The sequence below is a fragment of the Chelonia mydas genome, chromosome 2 (assembly GCF_015237465.2).
Source record: "Chelonia mydas isolate rCheMyd1 chromosome 2, rCheMyd1.pri.v2, whole genome shotgun sequence".
Lineage (NCBI taxonomy): Eukaryota > Metazoa > Chordata > Testudines > Cheloniidae > Chelonia > Chelonia mydas.
In genome coordinates this window covers 39,849,949-39,872,788 of record NC_057850.1, presented here as the reverse complement: position 1 = coordinate 39,872,788, position 22,840 = coordinate 39,849,949, and the positions used below count along the sequence as shown (strand labels likewise).

The window sequence follows — 22,840 nt, the reverse complement described above, 5'->3', positions numbered from 1 at the left end:
GGTGGGGCCTCAGAGAAGGGGCGGGGCTAGGGTGTTCAGTTTTGTGCCATTAGAAAGTTGGCAACCCTACTGGAGAGGTGTAATTTCCAGCTTGGGTAGACGTACATGTCCTAGCTCTGCTTGAGTTAGTGTGCTAAAATAGCAGTGTGGCCATGTGAAGTTTAGTAGTTAGCGCTAGGGTTGCCAGGTGCCCAGTTTTCAACTGGAAAGTCCAGTCAAAAAGGGGACATGGCAGAGTCCGGTCAGATGTACTGACCAGACACCAAAAGTCCAGTTACCACAGGCCAGGGGGGAGAGGGGCACTGGGTTATCAACTTGTGCCAGCCCCTGCTCAGCCAGGGCTGCCTTCTACTTGCCTATCATGGGCAGGCAGGCAGCAGGCTCCTGTCAGGCTGTAGCTTCAGAGCAGAGCAAGCCCAGCTGCGGGGAGGGGGAGGATCTAGCTATGAGGAAGGGGGAGAACAGCGAGTGATGAGTAAAGAGAGGGAGAGGAGCGAGCGGTGGCCTGGACGAAGAGGTGGAGCAGGGGGTAGGGCCTTGGGGGAAGAGGCGTGGCAAGGGGGGTCCAGTTGTCAGCAATGAGAAAGTTGGCAACCCTCGTTAGCACTCTAAAATAGCAATGTGGCAGAGGTGGCAGCTCAGGCTAGCCACCTGAGTACGTACCTAGGGTCTCGAACGAGCTTGTACTTGGGAACTAGCCTAAGCTGCTGCAGCCACACTGCTATTTTTAGTATGCTAGCTCAATCAGAGCAAGCATGTATACATCTACCCAGATTGGCAATTATACCTTCCAGCTGCTGTGTAGACATAAAAGGCAGTGTATACCTTGTATACACTGCCTTGTCCACAGGCAGTGAGTTATATGGGCCCGTGGTGCTCATGTTCCACCAATATTCAGGAAGGTGGGCCCGGCTCCACCAATGTTTGGGCTTATATTTTCAGAGCCATCCCATCAATAGAACGGACCAGGGCAATCGCTCCGAGCTCTGTGCTTTTGGGAGTCCTGCGCTTCAGGGAGATGCAGGATCCAGGGTGGCCTGGGGGCTAGTGGGGGACTTGGCAGCAGCGAGCAACCCGGTCCTAGCCTGTTCTGCTCAACCCCTCCTCTTCCCGCCCCTGCTCCACCCCCGCCCCGAGTTAAGAAATGATATTATCAATTTAGGCAGTAAACTTTTCAGAGCAAAGGCCAGGTCTTCTTCTGTCTTGTGTGCAGCACCAAGAAAAGTGTTGAAGGAAGGAACTCAAGCTTTTTCCAACTCAGAGCATAGTTTTCTCCAACTCAGAGTGTCTTCTAACAACAGTTGTTTAGCCAAATACTCGAGGGCCTAGCACTTGTTGATAATCTTCCAGAACTGTCAGCCTGTTCCTGCACACTCTAGTTTTAGCTAGAGATGTAAACTAGTAGACTGCCTGATAAGGAGCACTGCAGGCTTGTCGCCCAGAAAAGAAATGGCCTGCTCTCTCCTTTTACATCCTCCCCCAACCCTGCACCCCCAAAACAAAGCACAAACACGAAGCTGAGTTCAGCAAACATTTTCCTGAGCTACTTGCTGCTTTTTCAGAAACTGTTCTAAACTCCTGGAAACCCACACTCCTTTTCATTTGTTCTAATAGCTTCTGCCTGATACCAATCAAGAGATGCTGCTAGAATCCTGACTAGATGAAAGCTGTTATTCTTTGTTTGACTGAGCTTTCCACAGACACTACAGGCTTCACTGTCTGTCAACTTTGAGGACTGAATCATTGCTGCATGATAACAAAGGCTCCAAATGATAACATTCATGGTGGCTTAGTCACTGCAGAGAAATACAGCTTGTCGGGGAAAGAGAGAAACATAAAGCAAGGAGATTAATATCAACAGAAAAGGAGTAGATAAATACAAGAACCCAGTGACAACAAATCCAAAAGACAAAAAAAAAAGCATGGAAAGAAAGTGTTGAGAGAAAATAAGTTAGACTCACAGGACAAACTAAATGGAGCCAGGACTTGTCTACACACATACTGAAACCAAAATAATTAAATCAGTTTTAATTCATACCCTCAATTATTTTGATGAAAGTCTGCATATGCACACAAGGGCCCTACTTTGATGTAACTTTCGTAATAAACCCTCTGGGTAATGTAGATTTAAGTTTCAGAGTAACAGCCGTGTTAGTCTGTATTCGTAAAAAGAAAAGGAGTACTTGTGGCACCTTAGAGACTAACCAGTTTATTTGAGCATGAGCTTTCGTGAGCTACAGCTCACTTCATCGGATGCATAGCATATCGTGGAAACTGCAGAAGACATTATATATACACAGAGACCATGAAACAAAACTTCCTCCCACCCCACTCTCCTGCTGGTAACAGCTTATCTAAAGTGATCATCAAGTAGAGCCATTTCCAGCACAAATCCAGGTTTTCTCACCCTTCCCGCCCCCCCTAGGATACTAGGGGATACTTCCCGCCCCCCCTAGGATAGGCCCCTATCCTGAAGGATGACCCAACACTCTCACAAATCTTGGGAGAAAGGCCAGTCCTTGCCTACAGACAGCCCCCCAACCTTAAGCAAATACTCACCAACAACCACATACCACACAACAGAACCACTAACCCAGGAACCTATCCTTGCAACAAAGCCCGTTGCCAACTGTGCCCACATATCTATTCAGGGGACACCATCACAGGGCCTAACAACATCAGCCACACTATCAGAGGCTCGTTCACCTGCACATCCACCAATGTGATATATGCCATCATGTGCCAGCAATGCCCCTCTGCCATGTACATTGGTCAAACTGGACAGTCTCTACGTAAAAGAATAAATGGACACAAATCAGATGTCAAGAATTATAACATTCATAAACCAGTCGGAGAACACTTCAATCTCTCTGGTCACGCAATCACAGACATGAGGGTCGCTATCTTAAAGCAAAAAAACTTCAAATCCAGACTCCAGCGAGAAACTGCTGAATTGGAATTCATTTGCAAATTGGATACTATTAATTTGGGCTTGAATAGAGACTGGGAGTGGCTAAGTCATTATGCAAGGTAGCCTATCTCCCCTTGTTTTTTTCCTACAAACCCCCCCCAAGACGTTCTGGTTAAACTTGGATTATTGCTGTGCACATTGTAAGATGAGCTATTGCCAGCAGGAGAGTGAGTTTGTGTGTGTGGTTTTTGGACGGGGGTGTGGGGGGCCGGGGGGGGGGTGAGAAAACCTGGATTAGTGCTGGAAATGACCCACCTTGATTATCATGCGCATTATAAAGAGAGGTTTCAAAGAGAGTGAGTTTGTATGTGTGTGGGGGGGGGGGGGCGGGAAGGGTGAGAAAACCTGGATTTGTGCTGGAAATGGCTCTACTTGATGATCACTTTAGATAAGCTGTTACCAGCAGGAGAGTGGGGTGGGAGGAAGTTTTGTTTCATGGTCTCTGTGTATATATATAATGTCTTCTGCAGTTTCCACGATATGCTATGCATCCGATGAAGTGAGCTGTAGCTCACGAAAGCTCATGCTCAAATAAACTGGTTAGTCTCTAAGGTGCCACATGTAGATTTAAGTGAGGTCGAAGTCTGATCAAAACAAACAGAAAAAATTTAGACTGAAATAACGCAATCCACACTAGTTGTTACGTTGGGTTTGTCTTGACTAGGATAAAATATGTATAGTCAGAATGTGTTAGCTAAAATTCTAGTATAGGCAAGATGTACTGCAATATATGTTAAGCTGATTGACTTGAAGCATTGGAGTTTTAGCAGGTGCTAGTTAGAACAGGCTAGTTAATGCATTGTAAAACAAATGCTCCTACCTTCCTAGTCAAGACAAACCCCATTTAAACTAGATTTCTGACACTCTGTGCCTAGGACACAGGACACGGGATTCCCCTCTCACATTTTATCTAGACTAGAGTGTTTGGTCATGCTGTAATGTAATACTTTGCTTGTAAATGCTAATGTACACATTTCACAAACATTTGTTCTAGAACACAAGCATTACTCCTGATGGTGGCTGACCCATCTGGTAAACCCTGGCCAGAAGCAATTGTTTGTGAGGTGTCCACATTAGCATTTGTGATCATGTCAGGTTAATGCAGTAATTGATAACCAATTAAAATTTGTTACAACAGGACCAACAACTCTAGTCTAGATACTGTGAATGTAAATCAGCAGTTAACTCCTTTGCAGAAGATGGAGTGACTTGTAAAGCCAGTGAATTAAATTCTTGTTTGTTTTGTTAGATAGTGAATGCATTTACTTTTGAAAGCTAGTTGAATTTTCATTGCTCACTCCTACAAAAATAACAATGCTCCATTTCTTTAGCTCTCATCTTTTAGTTATGTACCAACTGGCTATCTCCAAGTTTACTGTAGTACATTCCAAAGTCCAGATTAGTCACTAGAGAGAAAGAGTATACACCCAACTATTCATGTTAATAAGAATTATGCTTTTCAGGGGATCTGCAGTGATATTATAAAGAAGAATGTATAACTGTTAGCTTATTAATGTCACCAAAACTACAGATGGAATAATTACAGCCTTGTATACAGGTTTCAGAGTGGTAGCCATGTGCGTCTGTATCAGCAAAAAGAACGAGGAGTACTTGTGGCACCTTAGAGACTAACAAATTTATTTGAGCATTAGCTTTCGTGGGCTAAAACCCACTTCATCAGATGCATGCAGTGGAAAATACAGTAGGAAGATATATAGATAGATAGATATAAATATATTATATATACATACACACACACACACACAGAGAACATGAAAAAATGGGCGTTGCCATACACACTATAATGAGAGTGATCAATTAAGGTGAGCTATTATTAGCAGGAGAAAAAACCTTTTGTAGTGATCATCAGGATGGCCCATTTCCAACAGTTGACAAGTGTAACTTCATTTATCAGGTTAGCAAAAGATCTGTCACTTCCCTCAACACTATTGCACACCTTCTACTGCTTCCCTACAAATCCAAAACCCTAGTTTTTGAGCCTGATCTAACTTCTGTTGGAATCAATGGGATTCTTTCAATTGATTATAATGGGAGTTGAATCAGACTCATTCTGAAGATTGAGACATCCCAATCTTTTTGAAACTAGAGTCTTCCAAACTTTGTACTGTTTAAGTTATTTCTTTTTGCGTGATACATGGAACTTTGTTTTTATTTTACAAGTTTTTTGAGCTCATCTTCTGTTCTGCATTCCCCCTCCTGACAGAGAGCAACATTTAATTTTAATTACTGGCTAGGAATTTCAACAGTAATGTTCACCTTCTTACATAAACTAAATTAGCACAACTATAAATCCTCCATTTAGCTCAGAATTACATTTGGCACCAAGGTTTCAGAGTGGTAGCCGTGTTAGTCTGTATCAGCAAAAAGAACGAGGAGTACTTGAGGCACCTTAGAGACTAACAAATTTATTTGAGCATAAGCTTTTGTGGGCTAAAGACCACTTCATTGGATGCATGCAGTGGAAAATACACTAGGAAGATATATATATACACACACACACAGAACATGAAAAAATGGGGGTTGCCATACTAACTCTAACGAGACTAGTCAATTAAGGTGGGCTATTATCAGCAGGAGAAAAAAAACTTTTGTAGTGATAATCAGGATGGCCCATTTCAAACAGTTGACAAGAAGGTATGAGTAACAGCAGGGGCAAAATTAGCATGGGGAAACTAATGGTGACTTTTAGGCCTGTAATTGAGTGTCCAGGGACACTCCTGCAAACTGGACACCTGGACACTCAATTACAGACCTAAAAGTCGCCATTAGTCAACAAAAAAACCCCTTCAAAAACAGACTCCAATGAGAAACTGCAGAACTGGAATTAATTTGCAAACTGGACACCATTAAATTAGGCTTGAATAAAGACTGGGAGTGGATGAGTCATTACACAAACTAAAAACTGTTTCCCCATGCTAATTTTGCCCCTACGGTTACTCACACCTTCTTGTCAACCGTTTGAAATGGGCCATCCTGATTATCACTACAAGAGTTTTTTTTCTCCTGCTAATAGCCCACCTTAATTGATTTCTCTCATTAGAGTTGGTATGGCAACCCCCATTTTTTCATGTTCTCTGTATATCTATCTATCTTATATATATAATCTCTTCCTACTGTATTTTCCACTGCATGCATCTGATGAAGCGGGCTTAAGCCCACAAAAGCTTATGCTCAAATAAATTTGTTAGTCTCTAAGGTGCCACAAGTACTCCTCATTCATTTGGCACCAAGGAATCAAATGGGTAACGCCTTTAAAGTCCTCAGATAAATCGAAAAATAAACAAGTTCATCATGGCAAAAAAGAGCCACTACAATTATCTGAGGGCTGGAGAAATTGATTTAGAGGTAGAGCCCTGCATGGATACAAATTTTATATCCAAGAAGATCTGCATCTGTGGATATCCGCAACCACAGAATTATACACAGAATTATACACAGATATAAAGTGGATATCCACGGAGCTGCAGGGCTCTACTAGGAACAGGCTTGACAAAGCCCTGGCTGGGATGATTTAATTGGGAATTGGTCCTGCTTTGAGCAGGGGGTTGGACTAGATGACCTCCTGAGGTCCCTTCCAACCCTGAAATTCTATGATTCTATGAACCACCACGGTGAAAGAAGCATCATGTTGGGCCACCGCTTGCAGGAGCCAGCGCCCCACACTGGCAGTTCCTCTGGTGTGGCTGTACCGCCTCCAGCCCTGCCCACTGGGGCGGGCACCAGGCTAACCGGCAGCCGTCCCTGGTCGTGCTAGTGTGTGCAAGCGGCTCGCTCTACTTACAGGGAGGGACTTAGGCCACTGCAGAGCTAAGTCGACTTAAGTTACTCTGACAATCATAAGCTGCTTTAATTACATTGGTTGTGCATATCCATACAACTCTCCTTGTGTCGACGAAGCACGTCCACAGTTGTTGCTCTTGCTATCCCACTGTGCAACTTGCCACCCTATGTCACCCTCTGCTGCTGGGAGCTCTGGGAATGGATTGCGATGCATCATGGGGGCATTCTCGACTTCATTTTGCGCCATTTTTCAACACGCCTTGTAAACTGTGTGCCCGCCATCTCGGCCTGGCAGCCTGGATCCTGAGCTGCTGACCGGTCTAGTGATGAGCATTATGAACACAAAGCAACTGGTCCTACAGTATTTCATGAGCTGCAAAACAGAGAGTGAATCAGTGATGCCTGCTCTGCCCTGGAAACAAATAATTCACGATTGCTGCTGGCATTCACAGATCAGCAATGGATTGTCAGTACTGGGCTCAGGAAACAAGCACTGAGTGGTGGGATCGCATTGTGATGTATGGAGCTCGCCTCAGCATTGCAGCACAAGGACACCAGAGCTCCCCTCACTGTGGAAAAGTGAGTGGCGATCGCGGTGTGGAAGCTGGCAACTCCAGACTGCTACAGGTCAGTAATGAATCAGTTTGGGGTTGGAAAGTGGGGGTTGCCATGATGCAAATGTGCACGGCCATTAATCGCTTCCTGCTACGAAGTACTGTGACTCTCGGTAATGGACAGGAGATAATTGATGGTTTTGAAACAATGGGGTTCCCTAACTGCAGTGAGGCAATAGACAGTACTCATATCCTAATTCTGGCCCCAAACCATCTTTTAACAGAGTTCTCCATGGTCTCACCGGGGCTATTTCACTGACATCAGTAGGGGAAGGTCAGGGAAGATGCATCTTTTGGAACACTGGACTGTATAGAAAGCTGCACGCTGGGACTTCCTTTCCACACCAGAAGATTCCACTGGGGGATGTGGAAATGCCCATAGTGATTCTTGGAGACCCTGCCTGCCCCTTGCTCCCATGGCTCATAAAGCCTTACACCTAGGAACCTAGGACAGGAACCTAGACAGCAGCAAGAAGTGCTTCAACAACAGGCTCAGCAGGTGCCGGATGACTGCTGAATGTGCCACTGTCTTTTTGGCTGATTAGACCTCAATGCGGAAAATATTCCAATAGACATCGCGGCCTGTTGTACTCTACCTAATATTTGCAAAGTGAAAGGAGAAAAGTTTCCCCAGGGATGGACTGCTGCGGCTGATCAGCTGGCTGCTATTTTGAGCAGCCAGATTCCAGGGCAATTAGAGGGGCACAGCGGGAGGCTTTTCAAATTAGGGAGAATTTGAAGAAGCTTGACAATGATTCCCAGTAATGTGTCTTTATGTGATGTATTCGGCCAGGCAATGTTTACTTGCCTCCCTGAATTACCCCTGTAGTGCTTGCTGTCTGAGCATTAATTGTACTAAGCAAATATTCCTACCTATAGCCACTGTGTTTGAATGTTAGCACTGACCGACATGCATATGACACAAATAAAGACTTATTTTATTTCAAAGACTCAAGTCTAATAACAGGACAAAACACAATTTTTTTGTCAAATAGGGGAAAATGAGGAACAGTCTTGTGGTTAGGGCTCTCACAGCTGTATGTAAACTCCAGCTTTTGTTGGGAAACCAGTCCCAAGGTGTGGAGTGCACGGGATACTCTGAGGGACCAAGAACACATGATGATGGGGAACACGTGTGATGGGGGAGTTTGGGGAGGGCATGAACTGGAGTTCTATAGTGGCTGCAGGGGGAGTTGTGCATGGATGTGCTCCAATTGCAGGATAATGAGAAACTTCAGCATCTCTATCTGGCCCTCGAGGAGTTTTATCATCTGTTCCCTATCTCCTTTACAGGCTATCCAGCCTGAGTCTTTCATTAATTGTCTCCCTCCATGCTCTTGTTTCACTGTGTGCTGTATCCGTTGATTGCAGCACTTTGCAAAACACATCTTCCTTACTCCTCCTGGTTCGTTGCCTTATCTGATGGAGGTGCTCCACCAGTGTGGAGGAGTGGGTCCTCAGGGGCACATTTGCAGAAGGCAAAGAAACAATGAATAGAGACAATATTGTGAGTGCTCTCATAGCCATGAATCACAAAAGTTACACACACCTCTTTCTCACTGCTCCTTGGCTAGTACACAGCTTGGCGTGAGTACCAAATATGGTGAGTTCACTGAGGGGGGGGGAGGGAAGGAGGGGGACAAAGGGGCAAGAAGGAACAAAGGTTGGTTTGCGAAGGGGGTTACTACAAGTGGATAGGGAGACACTCTTGAATACTGGTACCCTTTTCCAGAGGCTAGGGTAATCGAACCTGTTATCTCACTCCTAAGGGGGGAACCCAGGATGCAAGGGTGCATCTCCTGCATGCATGTGGCTTCAGACTGGCTCTGTGTGCCGTTCTGGTCCCTGCAGAAATAATTGCTGTGTGGCGCGGCAAAGTTTCCTACAGTGGAGGAAGAAACAAGGCTGCTCTGCCAAGGAATCAGAAGAGGATTGCAGAATACCCACAGGAAAGTTTCCTAGAGATCTCTATGGAGGATTCCCTGGACATCCCGTGTACATTAACAAACTTTTCCACCATACCCCCACTGCATAGATGGACAGGCTCTGATGTTAATTTCTGTCCCTTATCCCTCCTCTACCATATAAAAAAGTACATGAGAGTTCAATCGCCTCTCACTGTGCAGTATCAAAGCAAAATAAGCACTTACCAGAGCTCCCCTCTCCTGCATCATATATGCCAGAGCTGGAATGATGGGACTGGCTAGACCTCTCTGGCGTGAAAAAGAGGTCCTGACTTGCTGCACCACTGGACGACCCTGTTGTGTGCTCCACATCATTCTCAAGCTCCACTTCCTCGTCCATCACTTTGTCCTCAGGGTTGAGTCTGCTGGCCACTGGCCCCAGTGCCCCCGAAGTATCCACGGGGCTCTTGGCAGTGGAGGTAGGGTTACCGCCCAGGATGGCGTGCAGGTCCTTATCGAAGCAGCATGTCTTCAGTGCTGCACCAGAGTGACAGTTGGCCTCCCTTGCCTTCTGGTACACCTGCCTCAGCTCCTTGATCTTAACACGGCACTGCTGCGTGTCCCTTTTGTGCCCCTTCTCATCCATGACACTAGCAATCAGCCCATAGGTATCAAAGTTCCTATGGCTGGAGAGAAGCTGTGACTGCAGAGCCTCCTCTCTCCATAGACTCAACAGATCCAACGGCTTCAGGGTTCTCCATGTGGGAGAACATCTGCTGTGGAAAGCTGGCATGGTAAGCTGGGAAGATCCTGTGTGAACTGTGCATGCCGAGCAAACAGGAAGAGGAATTTCGTAAATTCACAGGCCTTTAAACCAGGGAGGGGTGCATATCTGTGTACCTTCAGGGCAGCGGAGTTCAAACTGCTGACCAGAGCAGTAAGGATGGGCATTGTGGGACAGCTCCTGGAGGCCAATTAGGGAGACATAACTATACTGATGATGCGTCACTCTAACTATGTCGCAAAAACTCTATACCGCTTGTTGAGGTGGTTGTATTACGTCAGCGTAGCAGGGGAGCTACATCGGCAGGAGCATTTCAGTGCGTTCACCTCCACTGTTTTGTGATGCAAGCTGACTTTTACCGACAAAACTGTGTCGGTTACACAAGGCCTTAGAGAGCACAGTCTGTTTAGCTTGTCTGAAAGAAGACTGAGAGGTGACTTGATTACAGTGTACAAGGACCTTCACAGGGAGAAAATACCAGGTAGTAAAGGGCTCTTTAATTTAGCAGAGAAAGGCATAACAAGAACCAGTGGCTGGAAGCTGAAGTCAGACAAATACAATTTAGAAATAAGGCACACATTTTTAACAGTGACAGTGATTAGAGAAGTGGTGGATTCTCCATCTCTTGGTATCTTCAAATCAAGACTGGATGCCTTTCTGGAAGTGATGCTTCAACCAAACCAGTGATGCTTTAGTCAAGCAGTGGGTGAAACTGAAAGCCCTGTGAGAGGATCTAATAGTCCCTTCTGGCCTTAAACTCTCTGAGTGGCTTCAAAGATTTTATACAAGTAATAATTAGAGCTGGTCAACATTTTTTGAATGAAAGTTTTTAACATCAGATCCTTTTCTTTTCAAAAAGATATCCTTTTTGAAATGGGAAGGGAATTTGTGTGTGTGTGTGTCAGGGCCGGCTCTACAGTTTTGCCCGCCCCAAGCAATGAAAAAAACTGCCGCCGCGGACGGCAAAAGGAAGAAGCTGCCGTTGATTTGCCGTCACAGTGGGTGGCACAGAGAAGCTGCCGCAGAATTGCCGCCACGGCCAGAAGAACTGCTGCCCCTTTCGAACTGCCGCCCCAAGCACCTGCTTGGAACACTGGGGCCTGGAGCCGGCCCTGCTCTGTGTGGGAGGGGGGGAAGGGGGGGATTTTAATTTTCTTCAAAAATATATTTATTTTTCTGGTTTGGAAAAAGGGGGAGAAAAGGAAAAAAGGAAGTGGAAAAGAATGAAAACAAACAATAAATAAAAATGAACACGGCTGTGAAAAAAATTCCTGTAAGTGCAGAATTGTTCCTTTTTAAACCTGTGGTGCTAATATTTTTAATTGTTTTTAAAATGGTCACAAAACTACCATTTTTCAGCCAACTCCATGATAGGCTCATTATGTGTTTTTTCCCCAATACACAAGGAGCAGTCACATGCTTCAAATCCCAGTGATTTGTTTTAGAGCAAGGGAAAAGCAAGAACGAACAAAAATAAAATCTCCAAGAGAGAGCACGTGTGCCTTCTCTGTAACATGCTGCATCATTTCTGCCTCACAAAATGCCAACTGCCCCTGCAGACAACTGCTCGAAGAAATTTTACAAGTTCAATACAAAAAACAATCATATCACATACACCACAGTATCCAAATTAAGAAAGAAAGATTGACTGCTTCCATATAGGCTATATACAGTTTTAGAAAAATATTGTTAGGATAAGCATAAAAGGAAATAAGACTTGAGAGCAAGATCTTCATCCCTGCTCTTGCCCCTTTATGCGATATGAAAGGGCTCAGGTAGCACAAAAGGGTCCTAAAAAGCCCCATATGCAGTTGTGGAGGATTCCCTTGGTGCAGGCAATGTGGACTCCTGGTAACCTCTGGCCTAGAGAGTGTACTGGCAGTGTGGCTAGGAATGGGATGTCCTGGGCAGGAAAGCAGCATGCTGTGCTGCAGATATTTTGGGTAGGGCTGTGGCCTAGGTGGCGAGCCCATAAAATTATCTAAATTATGCTGGTGGTCTCTGCAGTCCCCAGAGCAGCCTAGGAAGGAGGGCACCAAGGTGGCTTATAGCCACGTTAGCCCTCCCATTCCTCAGGGCTGTGAGTTCTGTGCTCACACAGAATCTTACCCATATACAGAGGTGAAAGTAAGCCGGTACGCCGTGCCAGACCAGATTGGCTTCCCCTGCGGTGATTTAAAGGGCCAGGGCTCCAGCCGCTGCGGGGAGCCCCGGCCCTTTAAATCACTGCCGGAGCCTCGGGGTAGCGGCGGCAGGGCTCCCACGGTGATTTAAAGGGCCCGGAGCTCTGCAGCGGCCAGAGCCCCTGGCCCTTTAATTCGCCCCTGAGCCCCGGGGCTCCCAGCCGCCTCTGCAGCTGGTAGCTCTGGGGTGATTTAAAGGCCCTGGGGCTCCCAGCCACAGCCGGAGCCCCAGGGCTTTTAAATCTTGATTTAAACAAATCTTCTGGTTGAGGCCACGCCTCTTCCAGTTGAAGCCATGCCCCCGCTCAGGACTCCGGCGTACTGGTAAGCCCTTTAAGTTACTTTCACCCCTGCTCATAATACATACATATGTTAGGATATAGATATTCAGGACTGTCTGCAAAGGCCTATACTTTAAGAATTTAGGTGTATTCTTATCACTTAGCTAGTTATAGAGGTATAAAAGAAAGAATCAAAATCACTGTCTGCCTGTTTACGGGCCTTCTCTTACAGTGACAGTCTGAGACCCTGTTCTTAGGCTAAGATCTCTGGCTAAGCAACAGAGGCAGCCATAAGCTGGGAAGTGACCGGTCACATCCTCACATTCCAAACTAGTCACATTGAAATAAGGTACTATTGGGCTGTTAGGAATACAGTCCTGTCCTGATAATGCCTGTCACCTCCAGAGAAAGGGAAGTGCCTAGAAAATGTAAAAGGAAGTTTAGTTTCATAGTTTTCTATTCAGTAAGAACTCACTTATCAATAGACACAGCTGGGAAACCCTAATGTCTTTATAGATGTAGTTGTGAAATCCTCACTTCTGTATTGTTTTGTCATTATAATTCCCACTTTGCTATTGTTTATTTGCATGGACTCTGTCTGGTTCTGTGATTGTTTCTGTCTGCTGTATAATTAATTTTGCTGGGTGTAAACTAATTAAGGTGGTGGGATATAATTGGTTAAATAATCATGTTTCAATATGTTAGGATGGTTAGTTAAATTTCAGGAAAATGATTGGTTAAGGTATAGCTAAGCAGAACTCAAGTTTTACTATATAGTCTGCAGGCAATCAGGAAGTAAGGGTGAGAGGAATGGGAACAGGGAATGGGGTGGGGAAATGGGAATCATGTTTTGCTAATGGGAGGAAATGGGAACAGGGACACAGGCAAGGCTCTGTGGTGTCAGAGCTGGGAAGGGGGACACTAAGGAAGGAAACTGGAATCATGCTTGCTGGAAGTTCACCCCAATAACATCGAATTGTTTGCACCTTTGGACTTCAAGTATTGTTGCTCTCTGTTCATGCGAGAAGGACCAGGGAAGTAAGCGGGTGAAGGAATAAGCCCCTAACAATATACAACTCTCGTAAATGTTTAATCCAGCAATTCCATGATAATGAAAACCTCTTCGTCTGGACCCTTGTTGATTTCAGTGAGGCTCTGCCAGGGTATGCAAGGTCCAAGTCTTTGGCAGAGCCTGAAAGATCATCTAGGAACCTGTCTGGCTCCCAGTCCTGCATTTATAAACAGCAGGCCATGGTTCCTCACTAGGCGATTTTAATTATATGGCAGATAAACAGCACAGTCCCCTTTCATTCAGAATGGTGGTCACAATACAAGAAAAGAAATGAGTGATATACGTCAGCTCTGGTAGCAACTGCGCGAGTGAAGGTTGCAAAACTGTTCCATTATAAACCAGGTTTTACGGTCCTAATTTTAACAAAGTCATCTTTTGCATTCAGATTCCCCAGGAACGATCCCAAAAGGGGAATTTGTTTTGCTTTTTTAAAGTCTGAGCATATTTTTGCATTAGGAGTGCTGGAAAATATGATACTTAAGGAAATTCTGTCCACTCCCCCGAAGCAGAGAACTAAAAATGTTAAGCATAAAGTTTCATAGTCCAGACATGTAAGGAACTGTGAATGAGGAGGACGTACTTTGCAAAGCATGATTTGAGATGTTTATTCATTTTAGTAGACATTTTACCCAGGGGAGAAAGGGGAGCATTCCCATTTTCCTGATAACTCACATCAGCCTCAGTCCGGCCACGTGTCCTTGGGGGAAAACCCTTGGACTTCAATGAGGCTGTATGCAGGTGCACGAGTGTATCTCATGGAGCACAGCAGTCCCCATTCTGCAATCAGGACAGTGAGACTATTCCCTGCATTCCATGGAATAAACCACAGACATTTGCACGCTGGAATAAACATCTGGGGAGCATCCAGAGGAGCCTTTACAAACGTCAACTGCCTCAAGTTAACTGGTGATCAATTAACTCAGTGTAGACAAGCCTAGAAAGACTGGGGCCTTGTCTACACTGCCACTTTACGAGCGCTGCAACTTTCTCGCTCAGGGCACTGTTCGCTCTAAACTGTGCGCACGCACACAGATCCGAAACCCCGCGCACACGGCGAAACACCGCTTGCACAACAATTTGCACAGAAGAAATTTTTTGCACACACGGCCTGTCAAAAATTAGAGGGAACATTGCTCAGGGGTGTGAAAAAACACATCCCTGAGCACTGCAAGTTTCAGCATGCTCCCAGTGCTGGTAGCTACTCCCCTCCCCTCGTGGTGGTGAGCTCGCTCCCAGCGCTGGTGCTGCGCTATACGGCAGCGCTTTAATGTTGGTAGTGAAGACATACTCTGGGACAGTGTTTCCCAAATGGTGTCTCTGGAAGGTTCTAGATGGGTAGCAATCCCAGGGCAAATGTGCCTCCCAGTGGGAAGGTTGGAGAGCAAGCCTGACGCGCACTCACCCTGCAGCGGTGGCTCCTGTCTTGTGGGGCTGGGCCCAGGTCCCCACTCCAGGCATTGCTGGTGCAAACCTGGTGTACAGGGTTGCAGCTCCCTCCAGGTTTGCACAGGCTGCCCCTCCATCATGACAGACAGAAAGGTGACTGGGCCAAATCTGACTGGTGCTGTGCACTGGTACCCACAAATGTATACATATTACACAGGGTGCGTAGCATTTGCAGGACCAGATTAAGGCATAGAAAACCTAGGCGCATACCTAGGGCCAAATTCACTAGGGGAGCCCAACCTGAGCTCCAACAGGTCTGGTTCACGAACTGGTGCAGAAGCCGGCTCAACAGCAGCAGTGAAGAGGAGCAGCCCTGTGTGCCCCACTATTCACTCACATTGGGCCCCACAGCTCCTTCACCATGATGGAGGGTCCACGAGACCAAACCTGAGCAGTGCTGTGACCCTCGTGCATCAGGCTGCAATGCCACTCACTCAATTTTGGCTCTGCTGCCCCCCGTCATGATGCAGGGCCATGAGGCTAAATCTGAGAGGGCAGCGCTGTTCCTCCTTGCTGCTGCCGTTGGGCCAGCTCCTGCACCAAGGCTCCCTCCTGGGGGCCTGTTTGGCCTCGTCCCGATTCCAGCACCCCATATCCCCTCTGCTCTGCTTGCAGGACTTGTTCAGTGACCGCCTTAAGACCTCCTACAAGTATGGGAACTACGGTGAGTGCCCACAGAAGAGGGCTGGCTGGGAGAGGGGCCGTGGAGAGCCTGGGAGGTGAACAGAAGGGAGTCTGGCCTAGCCACATTGTGCCCAGTGTAAGATAAGAGTATGTGTAGACACCATGAGAATGGTTCAGTTATGTGTACCACGTGAAAAATTTCTGGGGATGCCCAGGCTGCAATACCCAGAGTGGGAAGCCAGGCCCAGCAGTGTGGGACAGAAGTCAGGGTGAACATGGGGTGTGCTCGCTCTCCAGCCTCCCCCGGCCACACACACAAATATACCAGGCAGGGATTAGGATTGCAGTCTCAGGGTGACAGGTTTCAGAGTGGTAGCCATGTTAGTCTGTATCATCAAAAAAAAAAAAAGAAACAGATTGACAGAACCAGAAGAATACCCAGAAGTCACCTACTCCAGGACAGGCCCAACAAAGAAAGTAACATAACACCACTAGCCGTCACCTTCAGCCCCCAACTAAAACTTCTCCAGCACATCATCAAGGATCTACAACCTATCCTGAAGGACGATCCCTCACTCTCACAGATCTTGAGAGACAGGCCAGTCCTCGCTTACAGACAGCCCCCCCAATCTGAAACAAATACTCACCAGCAACCACACACCACACAACAAAAACACTAACCCAGGAACCTATCCTTGCAACAAAGCCTGTTGACAACTCTGGACACAAATCAGACGTCAAGAATTATAACATTTAAAAACCAGTCGGAGAACACTTCAACCTCCCTGGTCACTCAATTTCAGACCTAAAAGTCGCAATTCTCCCCAAAAAACCCCCTTCAAAAACAGATTCCAACGAGAAACTGCAGAATTTGAATTAATTTGCAAACTAGACACCATTAAATTAGTCTTGAATAAAGACTGGGAATGGATGGGTCATTACACAAAGTAAAAACTATTTCCCCATGCTAATTTTTCCCCTACTGTTATTCAGACCTTCTTGTCAACTGTTTGAAAGGGGACATCCTGATTATCACTACAAAAGTTTTTTTTCTCCTGCTGATAATAGCCCACCTTAACTGATTAGTCTTGTTAGAGTTGGTATGGCAACACCCATTTTTTCATGTTCTCTGTGTATATATATCTTCCTAGTGTATTTTCCACTGCATGCATCCAATGAAGTGGGTTTTACCCACGAAAGCTTATGCTGAAATAAATTTGTTAGTCTCTAAGAGGCCACAAGTACTCCTCGTTTTTTTTTTTAGTCTAAGGTAGAAGGTGATACTGAGTGTGGTCAATGCCCCGTGGTGGAGCGAGAAGGAAGTGGCAACAGAAGATGAAGATGCTGGCCTATGATTTTGCGCCCTCCCCCATGAATTTGGATCCTGTATGGGTCACAAAAAGAGAGACAAATGCAGTTTGGGTTGTCCTACTAAAAAGTTTGGGAATGACTGCAATAAGTCTACGAGTTCCCAAAAGGTGACAATAGTTTGTCAAGCAATGTTACAGGTACTAAATGCATATTTAATCCACTATGAATCCATTATTAAACATGTCAGTATACCACAATGTGTAATACAGGGCAGGCACAGAGAAAATGTCAGAATATATGATTCTGTCTTGATGGACTTTTCTACACTAACAATAAACTGCCTCAGCTATTATCATTCACTTCTCGATAAAAACAAAAGGCTCCTATACTTTTGTTATACATGGTCAAAGATCACCTGCCTTCAGGACCCTCCACATGCAGTTCTGAGAAAGGACATCAGTCCCCCCAACAAAATTGGGACAATCCATTTTCCAAAAAAGGAAACAGAAAATAGTTTCAATACTTCCAAAGAGGCAAACTGAAAAGGGAAAAAGATCAACACTTTGGGAACTGAAGTCTGGGAGATATAATCAGAAGACCTCAAAATGCTTTACATACCATGGTTTAAGCCTCACAACACCCATATCTTGATAAGCATTGTTTCTTATTAATTGTGCTTCTGCCCAAAAGACCTCATCAGGATCAGGGCCCCGTTGTGCTAGGTGCAGTACAAACACACAGGAAAACCCAGTCCCTGCAGCAAAAAGAATACAGTCCAAGGCCTGCTCCTGCAAGGAGTTGCACACAGAGCTCCATAGACTTCAGTGAGCTCCATGTGCACGGGGATGCACTTCCATACTTCTCATTGTACAACTGTGGCCTAAATAGACAAGTGAAAACTGTAGGAAGGGCTAAGATACACAAGCAGAGGGATCAGGCCAATGATGGGCATACATCATGTTAGTCTTGTTTTTTTAATATTATATATATATATATATATATATATATATATATATATATATATATATATATATATGTGTGTGTGTGTGTGTGTGTGTGTGTGTGTGTGTGTGTGTATACACATACTCACACTGTCCTCACTACCCTAGATCTAGCTACTGTTATTTCCTTTGTAGTCCCAGTTTTACAAGTAAACTGAGGAACAGAAAGAATAAGTATTTTCCCAAAGACCATGTTCTGGTATCCAAATTAAAGTGACAGAATGTTCCACAAAACAGTTCAAAACTCCGAGAGTACTTTCATATTTTATCTAACCAATAACAACAAAAGTTATACTTAAAAAAACTAAAGCAGGGCTGGGCATTAGAGCGAGTAACCTCCTATTATAAAAAAACAAGGAGTCCTTGTGGCACCTTAGAGACTAACAAATATATTTGGGCATAAGCTTTCGTGGGCTAGAACCCACTTCATCAGATGCATGAAGTAAAAGATACAGGAGCAGGTATAAATATATGAAGGGATGTGGGTTGCTTTACCAAGTGTTAGGTCAGTCTAATGAGATAAATCAATTAACAGCAGGATACCAAGGGAGGAGAAATAACTTTTGAAGTGGTAAGAAAGTGGCCCATTACAGACAGTTGACAAGAAGGTGTGAGTAACAGTAGGGAGAAATTAGTATTGGGGAAATTAAGTTTAGGTTTTGTAATGTCCCAACCACTCCCAGTCTTCATTCAGGCCTAATCTGATGGTATCTAGTTTGCAAATTAATTCCAGTTCTGCAGTTTCACGTTGGAGTCTGTTTTTGAAGTTTTTTTGTTGAAGAATTGCCACTTTGAGGTCTGTTATTGAGTGACCAGAGAGAACCTCCTAATATAAGCACTTGTTGACTCCTTGTGTCACATCAGCAGTTCCTCTGCACTACCTTCCCTGAGTAGCTCAGCAAGTTCAGTTGGGCTCCTGGGCTCTAGCTTCTAAACTCACTTAAACTCCCTCCTATCTTGCAAGTCATTTTATTTACCTTGCTTGTGTTGGACCAGAAGTCAGACAGTGATCCATTGCCAGCTCTCTGTTCCCTGAAGGTGTAATTCCCCGATAGCTCGTCTGTGGCATTCAGGATGTCCATCTCTTTGCCATCATCAGGCATCACTTAAGTTCTGGCTCTCACTTGCCCAGTTCCTGGGTAAGCACTGCAGTCGTGCCACAAGCAATACCAGGCACAACCCAGCGCTGGAGGGGACTAGTTAGTCAGAGGAGAGAATTGTGGAGACTTCACAGTCACTCACTGGTTTGGGAGTAGGAGACTATCTGTCTGACACAGGCCTCTATCTTAACTGCTGCCTGGATACCTGCCCAATAGGTGAATGCAGAATCAGAGCAGGGGAGGGAGTTACTGGGACCCTCAAGAGGAGTATGATCTAGTGTTGGGACATTTTGTGGGGGGGAGGGGTAGTAGCTCTTTACAAGTCAAATGTAAAAAAGACTATCTTCTGTAATGATTAAGAACTTTGCATTACAAAAAGGGAGCTCAATTCTCATCCAAACAGGATAGTGTTTATTAACTTCCATTCCTTCCCAGTTTGTTAATCCATAAAAAGGGAGGAGGCCAAGGTATGTAATCAGCTTTTTTTATTATTAGCAGATGTACAAACAAGTTGTCAGCTCTAAAATGCAGGGCCGGTCTCCATTTTGTGACCTATACAGCACCAAGCACAGTGTTGGCACTTAAAAAAAATAGCTACACCCTATACTGTCACAGAAGAACATTTGTCTCTCCTCATGAGGGTTGGTAAATGCCTATTTCTTGCATCTTTCAGTGTCCTGTGCTTTGGGGATAGAGGAGTGTCCAGAGCTAACAGAGCAGAGGCTGAATGCTGATTAATTAACTAATGAAAAGCAGGTGTAAACGGCTTAAGGGTGGCTCTTTAAAGCAAAAAGAAAAGGAGGACTTGTGGCACCTTACAGACTACCAAATTTATTTGAGCATAAGCTTTCGTGAGCTACAGCTCACTTCATGGGATGCATTCAGTGGAAAATGAATGCATCCGATGAAGTGAGCTGTAGCTCACGAAAGCTTATGCTCAAATAAATTGGTTAGTCTCTAAGGTGCCACAAGTACTCCTTTTCTTTTTGCGAATACAGACTAACACGGCTGCTACTCTGAAACCTGTCTTTAAAGCAAGTAACATGAAGCAGCAAAAAGAAACTTCCTGTGAAACTGTCCTAACTCCTGTAACAAACTCCCCTTCCCCCTCTACTGGGTTCTGCCTTGCACTCCCACTCCTAAGCCCTCCTGGGTCAGACACTCCCCGGCTTACCTTGTTTGTGTTGTACCAAAAGTTGAAGTGGGACCCATTTCTGGCCCCTTGCTCCGCAGAGGTGGAGTTCCAGGGCAGCTGGTCTAATGCGGTCAGGCTGGGCATTTCTCCAGCCATCAGTTGTGCCCCCAGGGGGACTCCGCTGCAGGCAGTGCCATGAGCAGGAGGGGACGTGTTGCTCTCAGGAGAGGAGCGTGAAAACTTTACAGTCACTTCCTGGTTTGGGACGGTTTGGGAGTAGGAAATTCTGCTTGGATGACACACTCCTCTGCACCCACTGCTGCCCGGACATTGCACAGGTGTATGAAGAGTCGGGGGAGGGAGAAGAGCTACTGCTGGGACACTGGGGAACTTGGAGGTGTATTGGGAGCTATGGCTTGTTTTGTTGCCTATACAAATTTGTAGGGGGAGCATAACAACAAAGCAAAATGCAGGAATTTTTCAGCTAGCTTTACTGCTCCTAGCACAGCACTCAGCCCTTCCCTCCCCCGCAACTTCCCTGTGCCCTACCCCTGTTCTGTATCAGCTGCCTGAAAGCTTAACTCTTTCACAACCGCTGAGCACTGACTAACTCCAATAACTTAGGCTGGTTATCTTTTTTAGCTCTGAGTCATTTGCACTCAGACTTATTTCTGTGAGCATATTCGTTATTTGTAACTATTTTCCAAATAAAATTTATGTGAACAGATTTCAGCGATGGGTCTGTTTTCAAGATGTCAGGTCACCTATTTGCTATTTGTGATGTTTTATTAGTCACCTATACAGCATGGTATTATTTCTGCTCAGTGACTAGCCAAGTGAAACTTTTTCAATAGGATAGTAAGTAATATTCAAGAGCAAATACACTTGATGGTGCATGTAAACCCTTGTTTATATGTTCACCCAACTTTTTTCTCTTAAAGGCTACTCAATTTCAGTAGGATGGTTTTGTCCATAAATGAATGAGATTAAATAGGAGTGTGTATATGAAGTGTGCACAGAATGTAACTAATTCATGTTTTGTAAGGGGAAACTACTCCACTGGGTTTTAAAGATGAAGTCTGAAATTCCTTTGGACAAATTTTTATCACTGTAGCGGGAAAAGGGAATAGAAGTGAAGTTAAAGGGTTGAGAGAGCATTAAAGGTGGTCAAGACATTTGGGGGATCATGAAGAAAGAAGGGTTGGGGGGCTGACAATCACAGGAGGATAGACATAGTCTCACAGAGTAGCAGAGAGGCTCTACATTGAGAACCAAAGGCAGAGCTGTTGCATCCTAGGATTTGTAGAGAATGTAATTGAGCATAATCTGAACAGTTCTGTAGACACATACATATCAAAGAACTAGAGAATCTTGGATACCCTTGGGCAATTACTGTTTACACTGTCCATCTGCCAGTCTGCTGTGGCTGGAAATCTTGCTTGTTGGCCTCATTTATATGAAATGGCCCAGGAAGGCATACTGTGAGAAAACTCTTGAAATAATTAGATTGGCATCCCTTCCTCATTCCACGTTGTTTCTCAGGTATTGTTGTTTTGTTGAACAGTGCTCCCAGAGATACAAGCTACAACAGCATTATTAGCAGTGTGTCCCTCTGAAACGTCTTTTGTAGGACACACATGGGCACTGGTGGCCATTCAGGCTGCTCTTATTATTTGTATTGCAGAGCACCTCGTCCCCCAACCAGGGCCCTATTGTGCTAGACACTGTACAAATACATAATGAAAATGCAGTCCCTGCCCTGAAGAGCATATAATCTAAGGGTATGTCTACACTATGAAATGAGGTCGATTTTATAGAAGTCGATTTTTAGAAATCGATTTTATACAATCGACTGTATATGTCCCCACTAAGCACATTAAGTCGGCGGAGTGCGTCCTCAATACCGTGGCTAGCATCGACTTACGGAGCAGTGCACTGTGGGTAGCTATCCCACAGTTCCCACAGTCTCTGCCGCCCATTGGAATTCTGGGTTAAGCTCCCAATGCCTGATGGGGCAAAAACATTGTCGTGGGTGGTTTTGGGTACATGTCGCCAATTGCCTCTCCTTCCCTACCTCCCTCCGTGAAAGCAACGGCAGACAATTGTTTTGCGCCTTTTTTCCTGGATTACCCATGCAGATGCCATACCATGGCAAGCATGGAGCCCGCTCAGCTCACCGCTGCTGTTGTGAGCATTGTAAACACCTCACACATTATCCTGGAGTATGTGCAGAACCGGGCTAAGAGACGCCAGCATGAGGACGATTGTGATGAGGACACGGACACAGATGTTCCTGAAAGCACGGGCTGTGGCAATTGGGACATCATGGTGGCAGTGGGACTGGTTGATACAGTGTCACGCCAATTCTGGGCCCTGCAAACAACCACAGACTGGTGGGACCACATAGTGTTGCGGGTACGGGATGATTCACAGTGGCTTCGAAACTTTTGCATGCGTAAAGCCACTTTCACTTGAACTTTGTGAGTTGCTTTCCCCACCCTGAAGCGCAGGAATATCAAGATGAGAGCTGCCCTGAGAGTTGACAAGCAAGTGGCGATAGCCCTCTGGAAGCTTGCAACGCCTGACTGCTACCGTCAGTCAGGAATCAATTTG

At 45.3% G+C, this 22,840-nt stretch overlaps 1 protein-coding gene across 2 annotated transcripts in view; it reads right to left on the bottom strand.

Annotated features, from left to right (window-relative positions):
* NIPAL2 (NIPA like domain containing 2) overlaps positions 1-20,752 on the bottom strand; it is a 70,995-nt gene extending 50,243 nt beyond the window's left edge. Inside the window, exon 1 of one of the 2 annotated variants that reach the window (XM_007056010.4) lies at positions 20,267-20,752. In XM_007056010.4, the coding sequence (XP_007056072.3) occupies positions 20,267-20,680 (414 nt within the window). In that variant the 5' untranslated portion in view covers positions 20,681-20,752. Of the gene's footprint in view, positions 1-18,969; positions 19,328-20,266 lie in introns of those variants that run through there. The other variant, XM_043539302.1, reaches the window with a different exon arrangement.
* Between the last annotated feature and the right edge of the window lie 2,088 nt (positions 20,753-22,840).